A 15,523-nucleotide genomic window follows, 5' to 3' on the forward strand; every position below is an offset into this window, starting at 1 on the left:
TGTAGTCATAATGCGTTAAGTAATTATAATGTGCATTATAATTTGTTATAAATGCACTCATAATGCGCTATAGATATGGGCTTCATAGAAAGTGTTACCCATTACTGTATATAATGTGCATTGTAATTATAATGTGCATTATGTGCATTATAATTTGTTATAAATGCGCTCATAATGCGCTCTAGATATGGGCTTCATAGAAAGTGTTACCCATTTTTTTAATACTAATGGTGGCATTGGCAGGCTTATGATGAGGCCAATTGGGCGCTTGTTCAAAAAAGGTTGAGAACCACTGCTCTATAGTATAGCAATGCCAGTCAGACTACACCTACAAGTTAACCTTTGTGAAGGTCACTTCATTTCAAAGGGCTGCCGTACTCCCAAAACCCATTAACTCTCTACCTGTAACACAAGAACAACATAATTTACATATTAAACGTATACTAAAAAAAAAGATTTTTCTATTTGCTCCTAACATGATCACCCAAAGTGACTTAGGTACAGGGTATTGGTTACAGTTCCTGGAGCCTTGCTCAAAGGCACTTCAGCCATGGATGGAAGTGTAGAGAAGTAAAGGTGGGGTTCGATCCTGCAACAATCAGATTCAGGTCAACTCCCTAACCATCAGGTGATGGTCCACAGATCAGAAGCATTCTAAACAGATATTTTCCCTCCACTTTTCTACAGATGACAGACAAGAGACAACCTTCACCGACGATCTTTTTTTATCAGGAGAGCTCAGATCAGCACCAGGTAAACGTTCCATCATATTCCGGTCCAATTAGATTTAAACAATGATTTAAACACAGGGCAGGTTGTTTTCTCCACAATCGTTGCCAGGCAACATCACTTGCCACAATGGTAGGTCAGAAGAAGACAGGCCCCTCCTACCAGTCTCTCTCCTCACCGTCTTTGCTCAAGCCGTGGCCTGTTTGCTTTGGCGTTTCAGCTATTATATACATTTACACTCCGATCAATTTCCTCCGTGTCTGTTTTTGGACCCACTGCTGAATCATAATAAAACGTGCAGGAACTACGCTCAGCACAGCACCGCTCAGCTCACTTGGCTAGACCTATGGTTCAATAATAAACATTACGCTCACACAAACGCGCACACACATGCACAATCCCGCACATACAGGCAAGTGAGCAATTTCCACTGAGAGTGAATCTATGCTGAAGTTACTACAGAATCTCAAACACTACATGTAGGAGTAGTTTCTTAAATTTGCATATAACAGTATTGCTTTTAAGCAAGAATTCTAAACATTTTATATAAAATAAATTGAGCCTTAGTCCTCCAGAGTACAGTTCCGCCTCCTCACCTCTTCAATACAACCAGCTGGACCCACAGCAACCTCCCTCTGCCACAGTATTTATAGGAATCCAATGGAGCGGGATATTGACCAGAGTGAATAGAGGAGGTCCTCAGCCTCCTAACACAATTTAACCACTGCACTGTAGGGAACACCCACATCATAGATCATCACACATCCCATTATCAGCAGCTCACACACAGGTGAGACTGGGCCAGTTCATTACGGCGTATTGAGCACCAGGCATCTCGCTGCAGCATCCATCACCACTTGTCTCGGTTCAAATTGCGACCTTGATTAAAAATCGGCTTCCTGTGCGGGCCAGCCCCGACTGCATGTGAAGCAGACAGAGAGCACACCGCCAGGACAGAGAGAGAAAGAAGGGCGAGAGGAGGGAGGGTGCATAATCGTAATCAGAAGTACATTTTTTTTTGGTTTTGAAGGAGACAACTGCCCTTTCCCATTTGCAGCAGGCACACTAGAGTTGGGTGTTGGCGTTAAACTCTGGAGTACTGCTTTAAACTCTGTACATAACCCCACAACATTGGAGCCTGTCATGAATGAGGCGTGACCAGAGACTCTAGGAGTATTATTATCCAGCAGTCTCTCTGGCGCGACTGTGCACCAGCAACACTAGTGACAACAGTCACACTAAGAGGCGTCAGCCACCAACCTGTGGGTTGACCAGAGAAAACACACAACTTCACGGTGGCTTTAAGACACTGCGGGCAGTCATCAATGAGACATCACCGGGCAACAGCAGCTGTGGCAGCAGCCACACTAGAGTTGGATGCTGGCCACCAGGGTGATACAAGACAAAACTACCGAGCACTGCTTTAAACTCTACACGTACCCCCAAAACACTGGAGCCAGTCATGAAGGAGACGTGACTGTGCACTCAGCAACAGCAGTGACAGGAGTGGGAGCAGTGACACTAGAAGCGTGGTGGGGTGTAGTGTGGTGTGGTGTGGTGTGTCAGCCATGTCAAACAGCAAGAGCTGGTCCTCAAGGCCAGGGGATGGAGATGCACTGCTGGCCACACAAAGGGGAGCCTGTCTGGGCATCACGCAGCTGGAGCCAGGGCACTGCCAACCTAACGCACACACACACCCACACACGCACGTACACACATGCAAATGTACACATATGCAAATAAACACAAACACACACGCAAACATGTGCGCCACGCACATACACACACAGACAGACAGACAGACAGACAGACAGACACACACACACACACACACAATCCTGCCATGTGAAATGTGTTGCAGCACAGCAGAGAGACCAAGTGACTGTGAACAAGGGAAAGATAAAAAGAGGAGGATGGGAGAGAAACAGAGGGGAAGAAAGAGGAGAAGGAGCTCAGATATAGACAACCAGAGGCAGACAGAAGCAGAAAGAAAGACCCACGAGGTTCAGACAAACAGAAGCACAGAAATGGAGATGCAGAGAGGAAATTGTGAAACAGAGTGAAAAAAAGGAAATGAAGAAGGCAGAAAAGAGGTGAGGACAGAGAACGAGGGAGTCAGGAGAATAGCCTGTGAATAAGAGAGAGAGAGCGACTGATAGACAGATGAATGGTGCGAGAGCAGGAAAGGAGGGGAACAAGGGAGGCTGTGAATCTCAATCAGAGACAGTGCTGAACTCCCAGGCCCCATTACAGACTGTTAGTTAACAGACTGCAGCAGGAGGGAGACCCGTGTCTGAACATGCACACGTACAGCCAGTCTCACGCCAACACACACACACAATGAAGCACACAGTCAGAGAGAGACACGCGGGCACACATAAACACACAAACACACACACTCTCTCTCTCATGGACACACACACAATCATGCCCAAAACTGGAGACACAGACACACACACACAAACACACACACACAAACACACACACACACACGCGCACACACACGCACACACACACAGAGACATAATTTTACGCAGATGCACAACATTACGCATGCACACACACACACACATACACACAAAAGCATGGTCATGCACTCAAGCAAACACGCGCACACACACACACACACGCACACGCACACGCACACGCACACACCATCAATGGAGATGACAAGGGGTCAGAAACCAAACTCAGACCTCTGCGCCTTAGGCCAAGTAACCCCCCCCCCCCCCTTCCCATCCTCCCTCCTGCCCCATCCCCATCTCCAGACCCTCATCCAGCCCTAACTATCCCCCATACTCCCTCTATCTGTTATCTCTCCCCATCACACCACACTTCCATACCGTCTGATGGCTCATTCCACAGCCAGAAGAGAACAGACCAGACCAGGTAAGCAGAAACAGGTGGTGGAGGTTATGGAGGTGAAGGCCCATATACCCTCACATCAGGTGGTGGAGGTGATGGCGAAGTGGAGGTGGGAGGTGTGTGTGTGTGTGTCTGTGTGTGTGTCTGTGTGTGTGTCTGTGTGTCTGTGTGTCTGTGTGTCTGTGTGTCTGTGTGTCTGTGTGTCTGTGTGTCTGTGTGTGTGTGTGTGTGTGTGTGTGTGCGTCTGTGTGTGTGTGTGTGTCTGTGTGTATGTGTGCGTCTGTGTGTGTGTGTGTGTGTGTGTGTGTGTGTGTGTGTGTGTGTGTGTGTGTGTGTGTGTGTGTGTGTGTGTGTGTGTGTGTGTGTGTGTGTGTGTGTGAGTGTGTGTGATTCCAGCTGGTCAAGTTAATATTGGAAGTTGGTCCGCTAACATTTAAAATCATCATCTCTACCATTCTACTATATATCTCACTACTCTTCTGTCTTTTGCTTTGCCAAGGAGTGCCTGACCTCCGAAAGGCTCTACAATCCAAAGCTGAGTGTGAAGAAGGATGAAGAATTGAGATTCAGCAGTTAGGCCATCACTCTCCACTGACCTGACAAGGGCTGAAGAAAGCTGCACTGCACTACACTGCACTGATCGTGTCTTCCATTCATCCGGTTGTGTTGCATGTGGGCTCATTGTTTTTGAGGGCAAAGAGCTCTGGGGGATGGTGGGCTGGCGATTGTGGTGTGTGTGTGTGTGTGTGTGTATATGTGTGTGTGTGTGTGTGTGTGTGTGTGTGTGTGTGTGTGTGTGTGTGTGTGTGTGTGTGTGTGTGTGTCTGAAGGATGGTTGGTGAGTTGGTGTGTGCGTGGGAGCGCATTTGTATGTGCGTGTTAGTGTGTGTGTGTGTGTGTGTGTGTGTGTGTGTGTGTGTGTGTGTGTGTGTGTGTGTGTGTGTGTGTGTGTGTGTGTGTGTGTGTGTGTGTGTGTGTGTGTGTGTGTGTGTGTGTGTCCAGGCCTCTGGAGGATGGTTGGTGGGTTGGAGAGTTCGTGGTTGTGAAGAGAAGTCTCAGAACAAGTCACACTGAGACACTGGAACTGGAGTGTGACAAACACACCAGTAACACAAAATGGGTCAGATGAGGACAGACCCAGTAGAGAGACACACAGAGAGAGAGAGAGAGAGAGAGAGAGAGAGAGAGAGAGAGAGAGAGAGAGAGAGAGAGAGAGAGAGAGAGAGAGAGAGAGAGAGAGAGAGAGAGAGAGAGAGAGAGAGAGAGAGAGAGAGAGAGAGAGAGACAAACAATCGAGGGTGATCTGCTGGTGTTTCTGCCAACCAAATATCTGCACATTGTATGTAAACAAACTGCGTGTGGAGATGCATGGAATCCAAAGGAACAGATCAATGAGAGTACTAATACACGGATACACAGATATCTCAACTTCATGCCCTCTAATGAGACCTGTGGGTTTTCTAAGGGGAGCGTCTAACCAGGCTTGGGTATACTGGCAATGGCAGTTTACGTTTATGAATAGGCACTAACACGAGAGTTAACAACTCGTACTTTATTATCTATGAATGTCAATGTATACGTGTGCATGCGTTTGTGTACAAGCTCATGTGTACTCGTGTGAATGCATTGATGGATGTATGCATCAATGTGTGTGTGTGTGTGTGTGTGTGTGTGTGTGTGTGTGTGTGTGTGTGTGTGTGTGTGTGTGTGTGTGTGTGTGTGTGTGTGTGTGTGTGTGTGTTTCAGTCTCTGTTGTCCTTTTTCAGCTCAGGGAGGTGAATCTAATGAAGCGATTTGGTCTATGGGAGACGCTGAAGCACAATGACATCTCACCACCCAATTACCTGATTGAATTTCCCCCAGCGTCTCTGAGCTCACAGAAGCACCGCATCACACTATCTCTATTAGACGTATAAAAAAGCCTGTCGGGACAGCACTTAATTGCTGTTGATAACGCCAAATTTGATATTTTTAGGTATGTGGTATAAAAGAAGGAAGAGAGAGAGAGCGAGAGAGCGAGAGCAAGAGCGAGACAGAGAGGCAGAGAGACAGAGAGAGAGAGAGAGAGAGAGAGAGAGAGACAGAGAGACAGAGAGACAGAGAGACAGAGAAACGTAACAGAGGCAGAGCCAGCTGGGAAAAGAAAAATGGAAACGGAGGCAAGAAGATAAAAGGAGACTGTCTGGATTGAACATCACAAGTGATGGCTGCATCCAACCTTCTTTCTCATTTCAAAACACCAAAGGGGACTGTCAGAAGATTTACATTCTTTACTCCTAACGACACTTTTATTGGAAAAAATAAATATGACAATTACACTGTCTTCACACCCAAACAAACAAAACAATAGATTTTACATATGAGAGACCACTCTGCACTGACAGCAAAACAAAACAAAGCTACGATTATAAATTCAATAGAGGAAGGGAGAGGCATGGAGGCAGGTCTGCAGCAGAAAAGGCCACAAATCAAACACTGGCATAAGATTGGCTTGCAAGATCCTAGTTCACCCAGGCCAGTTTAGTCGAAAAGTTTAGTTGCAATAACTGGACTACTTTTTGGAGCTGAAATATTGACCCTTCATATAATATAAATCTACTTCTCCAGGTTTCACATTACGTTAAACATACATCATGTACAACCTAACTGTTTTGACCAACATTAAAAAAAACCTTTCCAAGCTCCATAATTCACTACACAGAGTAACTTTAATTAAAATCCATAGAAATGAGATCCGAAAGCGTTCAAAGTAGACACGCAGCATAAAAGCATCACAGCTGAATGGTGAAAAGAGGGAAGTCCAGGTGCACTCAGTGTCGCCTTGAGAGAGGGGCATCCATATGGGTTTAGGGGGGCCTCCCTCCCTCTGTGGTGGGCCACGCACACCAAACAAACATTAACCCCAAGCCCCATCTGCTGTATAATAGATGCGCATAATATACATCTGGTCCAGCCATTGTGCCTCAGCACAAGTACACCCCATTGGCTGATACACTAGCCAGAAATGTCATATAAAAGTCACAGACTAGTGTTTTATGTCGTTTTTCTTTCTTGAATCCATATAAAGCTTTGATTGTAAATCTCTTGGTATACATATTAGCTTCTGTGGTGGGGTGAGTTAAAGAAGCAAAGCTAGCAGTTCTAGATTGTTCTGCCCCCAGCTTCGTCTCTTGTTGTGAGCATGACAGTGTGGAGAGAGAAGTTTTGTGCAAAAACATTACACTCAGCTTTCATGTCAATTCTAGTTTCAACACCTGCGATTTTCAGCATGCTACATGTCAACACCCTCACAAACAGTGTTAAGATTTCGAACAGTTTTCCTTACTGTTACACTCTGCTGTTTTTGTTTAGTTTGTACACGGAGTGTCAACTTGACACGGTTTGCGTTGTTTATCACCAAACACAGAAGAACACTCGTCGAGTTCCAATGAGTGTAGGCTACTTTGTTGACGCAAATGCAGAATTGAAATAGTTCTTCTCACGGCAGCACAACACAGCAGTTTGACGACCACCTTCCCTGACATTTGCAGCAAAGCAAATCCAGAGTTAGTGAAGCGATAATCTTCGCTTGCGGCAAGAGTAATGACTAGTTACATCGCCCAAGACATGGGGGACAGAGGCCAGCGTGGAGAGAGAGAGAGAGAGAGAGAGAGAGAGAGAGAGAGAGAGAGAGAGAGAGACAGAGAGACAGAGAGAGAGAGAGAGAGAGAGATGAAACGACAATGCCACGCACAGATGCATTCAGAATAGCCTTCATATTAAGTTCCCTCGCAATAGATTTTGTGAACTGATCATCTTAAAAAAAAATCACTGAATTGCAAAAGTAACCACTGCCTAGCGTTACAATGTATTCAGCTTGGGAAATGTATCTGACAGTGTTAGCGTTCGTGGTAAAGGCCGATCGATAGTCTGCAACACAGAAAGCGTTCTTTCACTCAGCTAGTCTAAACGAGCCAGCATTCGGGGCAGTCCAGCCTCCCACGGCCAGTATTCATCCCATGTCCCTTTGTTGATTGTTTGCCTGCTATCCAGCATTATCAGTGCAGTCTGCGGCAATTCCCTTCTAAAACAGACAATGCGCGGGGCACAACATGGATGAAATTCACGCCAAAACAGAGTTGGGTTAGAAAAGGGGGAAAACGCAGAACACAAATAACTCACCTCAACACGAAACGCGGCACAGCCTTTGAGAAACTCCTTGATGTTGTTCAAGTACTCGCTGTCGTTCTTGGGCTCCTGGTAAACCTGTGTTTGTTCAAAGAAAGAGTCAATCTTTAACAGGGGTCCAAGCTAGGCGCATGTGTGATTTTCCCTCTCTACCTCGATGATCATACAAATACAGTTTTCTAAAAGGACACGAGCAGTGAACACTTGGACGAGACGCCCCTCGCCTTTCCACATCTCTCACACTCAAACAGTCCCAAGAACGAATCCCGTCCTAGGGAAGTCAGGGCAGAAAAGGGAAATGACGTTTTCGAGAAGGACACCAGTGTGGCACAACTGTGCGGAGGGGCCACTAGAAAGGCGGGCTTGATGAAAATGTATGCGGGAGTTGTTCGGATAGAGCAACTTGGGGTAAACATCTACAAAAGCTTCCAACTGCATTGAAATAGTTCTGGTATGGTTTGTAAAAAATCTACAATCTTATGTCTATTCTTCACCATGCCTTTGCACTGTAAACAGGCTACTGTGCAGTATTACGCACACTGCTGGACATATTAACTTTATTCATAGCGCCAAAAGCATATGCACCTTTTTAATATTTTTGAGGGGAAATTATTTAGGCTATGCAAAATAGATGCGATTGTCTTGAACACATGCAGTATCTAAACGTTCCTATTCATTCTTAAAGCACGGGAGGTGCACGTGTGCATCTTTTAAGGAAACATTTTGGGTAGGTCCACTCTACTGTGCCATGCATCTGTCTTGGTGAACTAACTCAAATCAATCTCGATTATCTGTGAAATCAATTGTGTGCATTCGCCTCAGGGCGCAAATTCTGTAGCCTGTGTGATAAGAGAGCGTAATGTACAGACCCCAAAAGTATGCCCTGTATCTTTAAATATGGAAAGGGTCTTTTGTGCTGTCTTTTTTTTCGTTGTCAATGGCGGCCCACACTCTTAGTCTATGGGACATTATATACGAATATGTGGCATCCCGGTTAATCTGTATCAGATGTAGGTTACAATAATGCGAACCACACCGACTACCAGTGTAATGCGATTTGCTGGGGATTCGCCCATGGTCGGGTACAATGGGCTATGGCTATCAAATACAGGGGCTAGCAGATAGACTACATGCCCATCACAGACAGATCCACAACACATCTAATGCTAAAAACCCAGAGTGCGCAAAAAAGCGATTTAAATCATTTGATGTGTGCCAGTTAGCTACACCAGCTCTGTAAAGCTTTCAAAAACAGGCCCACATTTACGCATTAAAACACACCCGCAACTGCCCAGTGCTGGCGCATACAGTGGTTAGCCACAATGCAGGGATAAAGTATTGACTGTATTCCCCGTTATCATATGATGTTTATCCGATAATAATAACCTATATGGCCATGGCCTACAGAAAGATCCATTTCATGCACCACTGGACTGCGAGAGGGACAGGATATTGAGGCATTATGCCGCGCGGACACAGAAAGCGCCTGGGTAAACACATAGCGGGGCCAATGCGGCAGGGATGAGGCGAAACGATGTCCTTACTTTCTCTGTGGTGCCGGGACGTAGTCGTTCCAGCAGCCTGCACAAAACCACCCCATCTTTTAAAGACGTCTGCAAAAAAGCTTCGGGGTCCGAGATGGTCTTTTTCGGCGACTCCAGCACGCCCAGGGTGATGAGCCATGTCACCGTCTGTTCAGCCGGATTCATGGCCACACTGAACGATGAGAAGCCTCAACCAGCGGTGCGTCGCTAATAGGGGGAGAGAAAGAGCCGTAGCCTGCCTCTAACGTATATCAACGGTTCGTCAAAATAAAAACCATCTCTTCTCTGGGGTAAGCCGTACAAACACAAGCGCGCACAAAATAACACCGACCGCAAATAAGCACCCCCTCTTTTTTGAATGGAGGGATGACGCCTGTTTCCTATAACGGGAAAGCTAGGGTCTATTCTCTCTGCTTTTTCCCCCAGCACACTGGCAGGCTGTCAAACGCCTTTCCCTGGAACATAACAACCTGCAGCAGCCGCCGCTCCACATCTTCCGGCAGGGCAGGCAGATGACATCATGACATCACGGACCCCAGACAGGTCCATGTGTCTGTTCTGGTCCAGCAGTCACCCACTTGACCTCAAAGGGCCATTTTGCATTCCATATGGACACAACCTACACAGTATTGCATTAGATGCGGATACTGATGCTACGGCTGGGGTTTTGAATAGGAGATAGGCCTATGGGAGATTGTGCCTTGATATAGAAAATGCAAATTGTAGTCAGTCAATGTAGGCTATGCCTACTTCTATCATGACTCCTGTTTTGCTGTAGTCTTGGAAAAAATCTTTTGGAGAATATTTGACATTTTGGTTATTCTATTATTGTACCTGCGATGATTCTCAACATTGTACGTTTATGCTATTTATTATTATTGTTCTTAGTTGGTTGTGTGCTTTGTACTTAGCCAGATATTTAATTGGTGTGAGTCGGTTATTTTATGAGTTAGCTGAAGCATTCATATTCAGCTATTTCAAATATGCTGCCTCCCCTTTGACATACTTTTTTGATTCCACACGTCGCGCTTCAGGTAATATCCGCTAGGTGGCACCCTTTCATCTCTGTAAACTGGGATCCTTCCCAAACACAACAGCCAAGACAGGGGTGCGATTCTCAAAGTGCGAAGTAGCTAGTTTGTTAGCAATGTTGCATAGTAAATACTATAAAAGTTGCTAACTCTTGTGTCTCGAACGTTAGCACACAAAGTAACTACTGCTTGGAGTAATGTGCACTCTGAAGTAGTGGTGACTTTGAAAGTGAGGTGCCTCCTATCCGTATCTGGACAGTGAAGTTGAAGTACAGCTGGAGTAGATCCATTGAGTCCAGACATCACCTCAGCCACCCCAAGTAACACACAGCGCTAGTCTACTTCAGAGCGTGACTCCACCCATTAGCTAAACTTGTAGTACATATTTGACCACAAATGTGTCAATATCTTTTAATCCTGTGGTGCAAAAGCGATGAAAATCAATCGACATGCACACAAAGTGATGATACAGCTGTGAGAGTGTTCAGAACACAAATTCACGTCATGTCATTTGTTCGTGAAAAAAAACCCGTCATATCCTTGGAATCTGATGAATCCCACACTAATAATATACTTTTAGCTGTATGCCGATTGAATTGCGTCTCATTTCGATGTGTAATTTGTGAAATATTTAGATAAGAAAGTATTGGTTTCTCCCGGAAATGCGCTGGATTACGTGTCAACTAATTAAATTTTTTTGGCGCGAATTTCATTTCACGCTTGCCTATCAATGGGAAGACGCGAGCCACGCGGGTTCGAAACCAGTGTGCAGCATGTTGACAACAACTCGTGAAATCGTGTTTTGGACCCTACAGTGTAACACATTTTCCCTTGGCTGCACGTGTGTGTTGGTAATGCACAACATAAATGATCTATTTCTGCCAGATATTTCCAAAATTGTGGCACTGTAACCATGTGGATTCGAACCGGTGTGGCTTCTGTTTTCCCATTGGGATGCAAGCGTGAATACCACTAGGCTATGGAATGAAATCTGCGCGATAATTTCTCAGGGATATGACACTTTAACAGACGATTTTCTGGGAGTAACCACAACTTTATTGTCCAAATATTTTACAAATTACACCTCGGAATGAAACGAAATCCAATCGGCATGCAGATAATACTGCATTATTGGTGCGGACGGTGTCAGATTGTAATGCCACGGCCGTGTTTTTTCACAAAGACATTACAAGGTGTGTTGTGGAGGAAACAGCGGAGTCACGGTGTCGTGACATCCAATCAAATGTGCTGGTGGTGGTTGTACACTATTGCTTTCTACTTCACGCACTGAAATTAGGAGGAAACAGCTGAATCATGACTCAGCACTCATGCTTATCTCTTGTTGCTTCTTTGGTCACGCACTGCAATGCCAAGAAAGTAAGTAGCGGTGGGGACTCAGGAAAGTGGCCGCACTACTTTTGGCTTACTGTGGAAATAGTAAGGTTTCGAGAAATGCACGGATTTCGCCTTGAAGTAAGTAGATAACTACAAAGTACATCTGTAGTTCAAAGCTAACATTGCGGAAACGCACCCCAGATTTGTGACCCAAAGCACTGATATGAAGCAGCCTACCTGACCCTCCGAGATTGCATTACTCTCATAACATTTGCACCTTTAGGCTACACAGTGTTCACGCCATCTCTAAACCTCAACCTTTCGTTAATTTATTTCATCTGCATTCCATCTTTCTCATTGTGCACTGGACCAAATTTATCAGAGCAACCTTTTTTTGTTCAGACTTCAATTAATATTCATCATCATATACTACCAGTGGTTCATTCAGTTGGAACAGGGTGAAAGCACTGTTCTAGGTAACTACCAGTTTATCTGAGGTTTGCACAGCAGTCCAGCTGTTTATAGCCTACATATTTTGCTGTTCCTTCCATCGTCATGTCTGTAGCCCACCCACCCCTGGTGATGCACCGCAATGAACAAAGGTCTCAAACTGATTTTTTTTTTTCCAAAGAGGGATAATTGCCATTCTGAAAACAGGTCATTTACAACGGGGGCCATGTCTTTCAGGTCTTACATTAATTATCTGTCAATCACATGGTTCTCCCCTGGTCCGGACCGGGGGTAGACATGGACACTTGGGTTCGCTTAACTGGCTGAATTCATGATTCAGAGATTCTGGGAGTATTATATCTTATCCACTCTCTCTGATTGTATCACGGTAGCCCCATAATGCACGCCATTCCACCAGTGGAACACTGTAGTCATTGAAAAGTTAACTAGTGGGCCTACTACACCACTACGACATAACACAGGGCCTTTAGTAATGCACTATGACATTGTCATTCTGGTAACAGCAAATTTGTAATGCATGTCTTAACGGTTTAAATTAATTCAACCCTCTGGTTTTATGTCCTGACAACACCATGTACCCACCAGATGATGAGTTTGTCAACAGTACCCACCCCTGGTGTGGTGACGCACCGCACTGAACAAAGGTCTCAAAGTGATTTTTTTTTCAAAGAGGAATCTAATTAATTGAAACTCAGGTATCCAAATAAGCCTGACAACCAAATCAAACAAGTGCCATCTGGGGTCTTGTGCAGGAAAAAAAAACGTACAATACGATGTGATCGTGAGCATAGGTTTGCATAGGGGCAGTAGGGATATCACAGCAAATATTGTAGAATGAGGAAATAGTACCGACTAATATTTGCCATTTTATTTGCACTTATATTTAAATGAATTAATTATATTACAAATTAATTCACCTGTCTTTGCATAACCCAACAATGTTGCCATTTTTTGGTGGGTTATTGTCCCAACCAAGGCTGAGACCAAACCTACGTCCTTCGAAGTGACGTGTTTCTCCTGTGGTGGTGATTATGGTCAGAGATGTATAATGCAGAAGTAGGGAAGTAATGGATGTAATTACAATAAGTATGATATTACATAGATGCAGGCATGTAATATCATATTACTAGTGTCGACATCCATATCAGTAGTACCTTTACTTCTCCTTTACACATCTCTGTTTGTGGCACATCGACCTTGTTTTCTGTGACAAAACAAGGCAGGCTACATGCATCAGATGTGTACAGAGCTAGTTTGCACTGTCCCCTGATGGTGTTTGTGGTGGAGGACGGCCGAGCCAGAAGTAGGCCACGCCTGACAGGAGAATAATGTATGGCAGAGGAGGAGGAGGAGGAGGAAGAGGAGGGCGGGAGAGGAGAAGGAGGAGGAGGGCAGGAGGGAAGGAGGAGGAAGAAGAGGAGGAGGAGGAGGGAAGGAGAGGAGGAGGAGGGCAGGAGAGGAGGAGGAGGAGGAGGAGGAGGAAGAAGAGGAGGAGGAGGGAAGGAGGAGGAAGAAGAGGAGGAGGAGGAGGGCAGGAGAGGAGGAGGAGGGGGAAGCAGTGTCTGTGTGTGTTTGTGTGAATGCGTACTGTAGGTGTGAGTGTGTTTGCGAGAGAGAGAGAGAGAAAGAGAGAGAAGAGAACTTAGAGAGTGAGAAACCAAGTGGGTGGTGGTGGTGGTGTGTGTGTGTCTGTGTGGGTGGCTGACTGTGTGATCGAGAGAGGATGCATGCATGTGCAAAGTGCACACCTGATAGTGTGTGTGTACTGGGCAAGTGTGTGTGTGTATGTTTGAGAGCGAGATAGTGAGGGTTAGAGTGGCTGATGGTGTGTGCGTGTTTGTTTTTGAGACAGAGAGAGGGTGCTTGTGGAAAGTGTGAGAGAGAGAGAGTGTGTGTGTGTGTGTGTGTGTGTGCGCGCGCGCGCGCGCGTGCATGTGTGTGTGTGGGCACATGTGTTTGTTTGTTTACCACCCCCACCCCGCCTCCTCTTCTCCACCTCTGTCATCCCAGTGGGCCACCTGGAGGAATCTGCTCTCCCAAGGGGTAACCATGGAGATGCAGGGATGTGCGGTCGCTCAGCACGGGACTGAGGGAGGCACACTGCTGCAGAGGAGGAGAGGAGACAGAGAGAGAGGAGTGGAGAGGAGTGAGAAGGGAGGGGTAGAGAAGAGAGAGGAGACGAAAGGATAAGTGAAGATATTGACAGAAAGGAGAACAGAGGAGGTGAGGAGTTGGGGAGGACATGAGAGGAGAATAGAGATAGTAATCGTGAAAGGTGGGGAGGAGGTGTCCAAATGTTTCCCATTGAGATTGTGGTCTCCCATTGAGAGGAGGAGCAGAGAATGAGAGTAGAAGAGGATGGATGCAATCACAACACTAGTTGTGTGATATTACATGGATGCAGCTACATAATAGCATACAGTTGCAATTACATCCATAACAGTAGTTCTACTTCTACTTTGTACATCTCTGATGAAAAGATAAAAAACGAGATCTGTGATGAAAAGATAAAAAAGTGAGTGAATGAGAAAATATAAGAAAGAGAGTGAATGAGCAGTGGAGCTGAAGACAAGACACTGCATTCTCAGAGGGGCCCCCAGTAGGGAGCATGCGACCCTTAAGGGCCTCTTGTCGCCAGGAGCCGTAACCACGGGAGCCGCCACTGAGATTATTGCCTCTCTTAACCTGGCTGCTCTCAGCCACACTTTCACACTGTGGGCTGTGCTGTGTGTGTGTGTGTGTGTGTGTGTGTGTGTGTGTGTGTGTGTGTGTGTGTGTGTGTGTGTGTGTGTGTGTGTGTGTGTGTGTGTGTGTGTGTGTGTGTGTGTGTGTGTGTGTGTGTGTGCGTGGTGTGTTCCACCAGTGCTGTTGTCCAAAACAACTTGTAAATATGTGTTAATGAGCAACATGGTGATGGCCAAAAGTGGATTTAGCACTGATTAGCTCTACTAACGACTATGTAGTTAACAAAAATGTAATAAACTGTTGTTCATCGTGTCTGTTTTTTACAGTAAAGGCAGTCTGTCCCCAGTCCTCTCTGAGTCTCTCTCTCTCTCCACCCACTGACAGACAGGAAGCACCAGGCAGCTCTCTCTCTCTCTCTCTCCCTCTCTCCCTCTCTCTCTCTCTCTCTCTCTCTCTCTCTCTCTCTCTCTCTCTCTCTCTCTCTCACACACACACGCACACGCACACGCACACGCACACGCACACCTTGTCTGTATTCTTCTTATGTTTATATTCAGAGCCATGTCTGACAAGGATTCTTCGGTAACACTTTCTATGAAGCCCATATCTATAGCGCATTATGAGCGCATTTATAACAAATTATAATGCACATTATAATGACTTACAAAGCATTACGACTACACCGATGATGTTTCA

At 45.7% G+C, this 15,523-nt stretch overlaps 1 protein-coding gene across 2 annotated transcripts in view; it reads right to left on the bottom strand.

Annotated features, from left to right (window-relative positions):
* Nucleotides 1-9,595, bottom strand: part of arhgef7a (Rho guanine nucleotide exchange factor (GEF) 7a) — a 50,730-nt gene extending 41,135 nt beyond the window's left edge. The window contains exons 1-2 of one of the 2 annotated variants that reach the window (XM_063213698.1): nucleotides 9,306-9,594; nucleotides 7,756-7,839 (exon numbers count right to left, since the gene is read on the bottom strand). In XM_063213698.1, the coding sequence (XP_063069768.1) occupies nucleotides 7,756-7,839; nucleotides 9,306-9,470 (249 nt within the window). In that variant the 5' untranslated portion in view covers nucleotides 9,471-9,594. Of the gene's footprint in view, nucleotides 1-7,755; nucleotides 7,840-9,305 lie in introns of both variants that reach the window. The other variant, XM_063213699.1, reaches the window with a different exon arrangement.
* Between the last annotated feature and the right edge of the window lie 5,928 nt (nucleotides 9,596-15,523).

The sequence above is a fragment of the Engraulis encrasicolus genome, chromosome 13, assembly GCF_034702125.1.
Source record: "Engraulis encrasicolus isolate BLACKSEA-1 chromosome 13, IST_EnEncr_1.0, whole genome shotgun sequence".
In the NCBI taxonomy this organism is placed as follows: domain Eukaryota; kingdom Metazoa; phylum Chordata; class Actinopteri; order Clupeiformes; family Engraulidae; genus Engraulis; species Engraulis encrasicolus.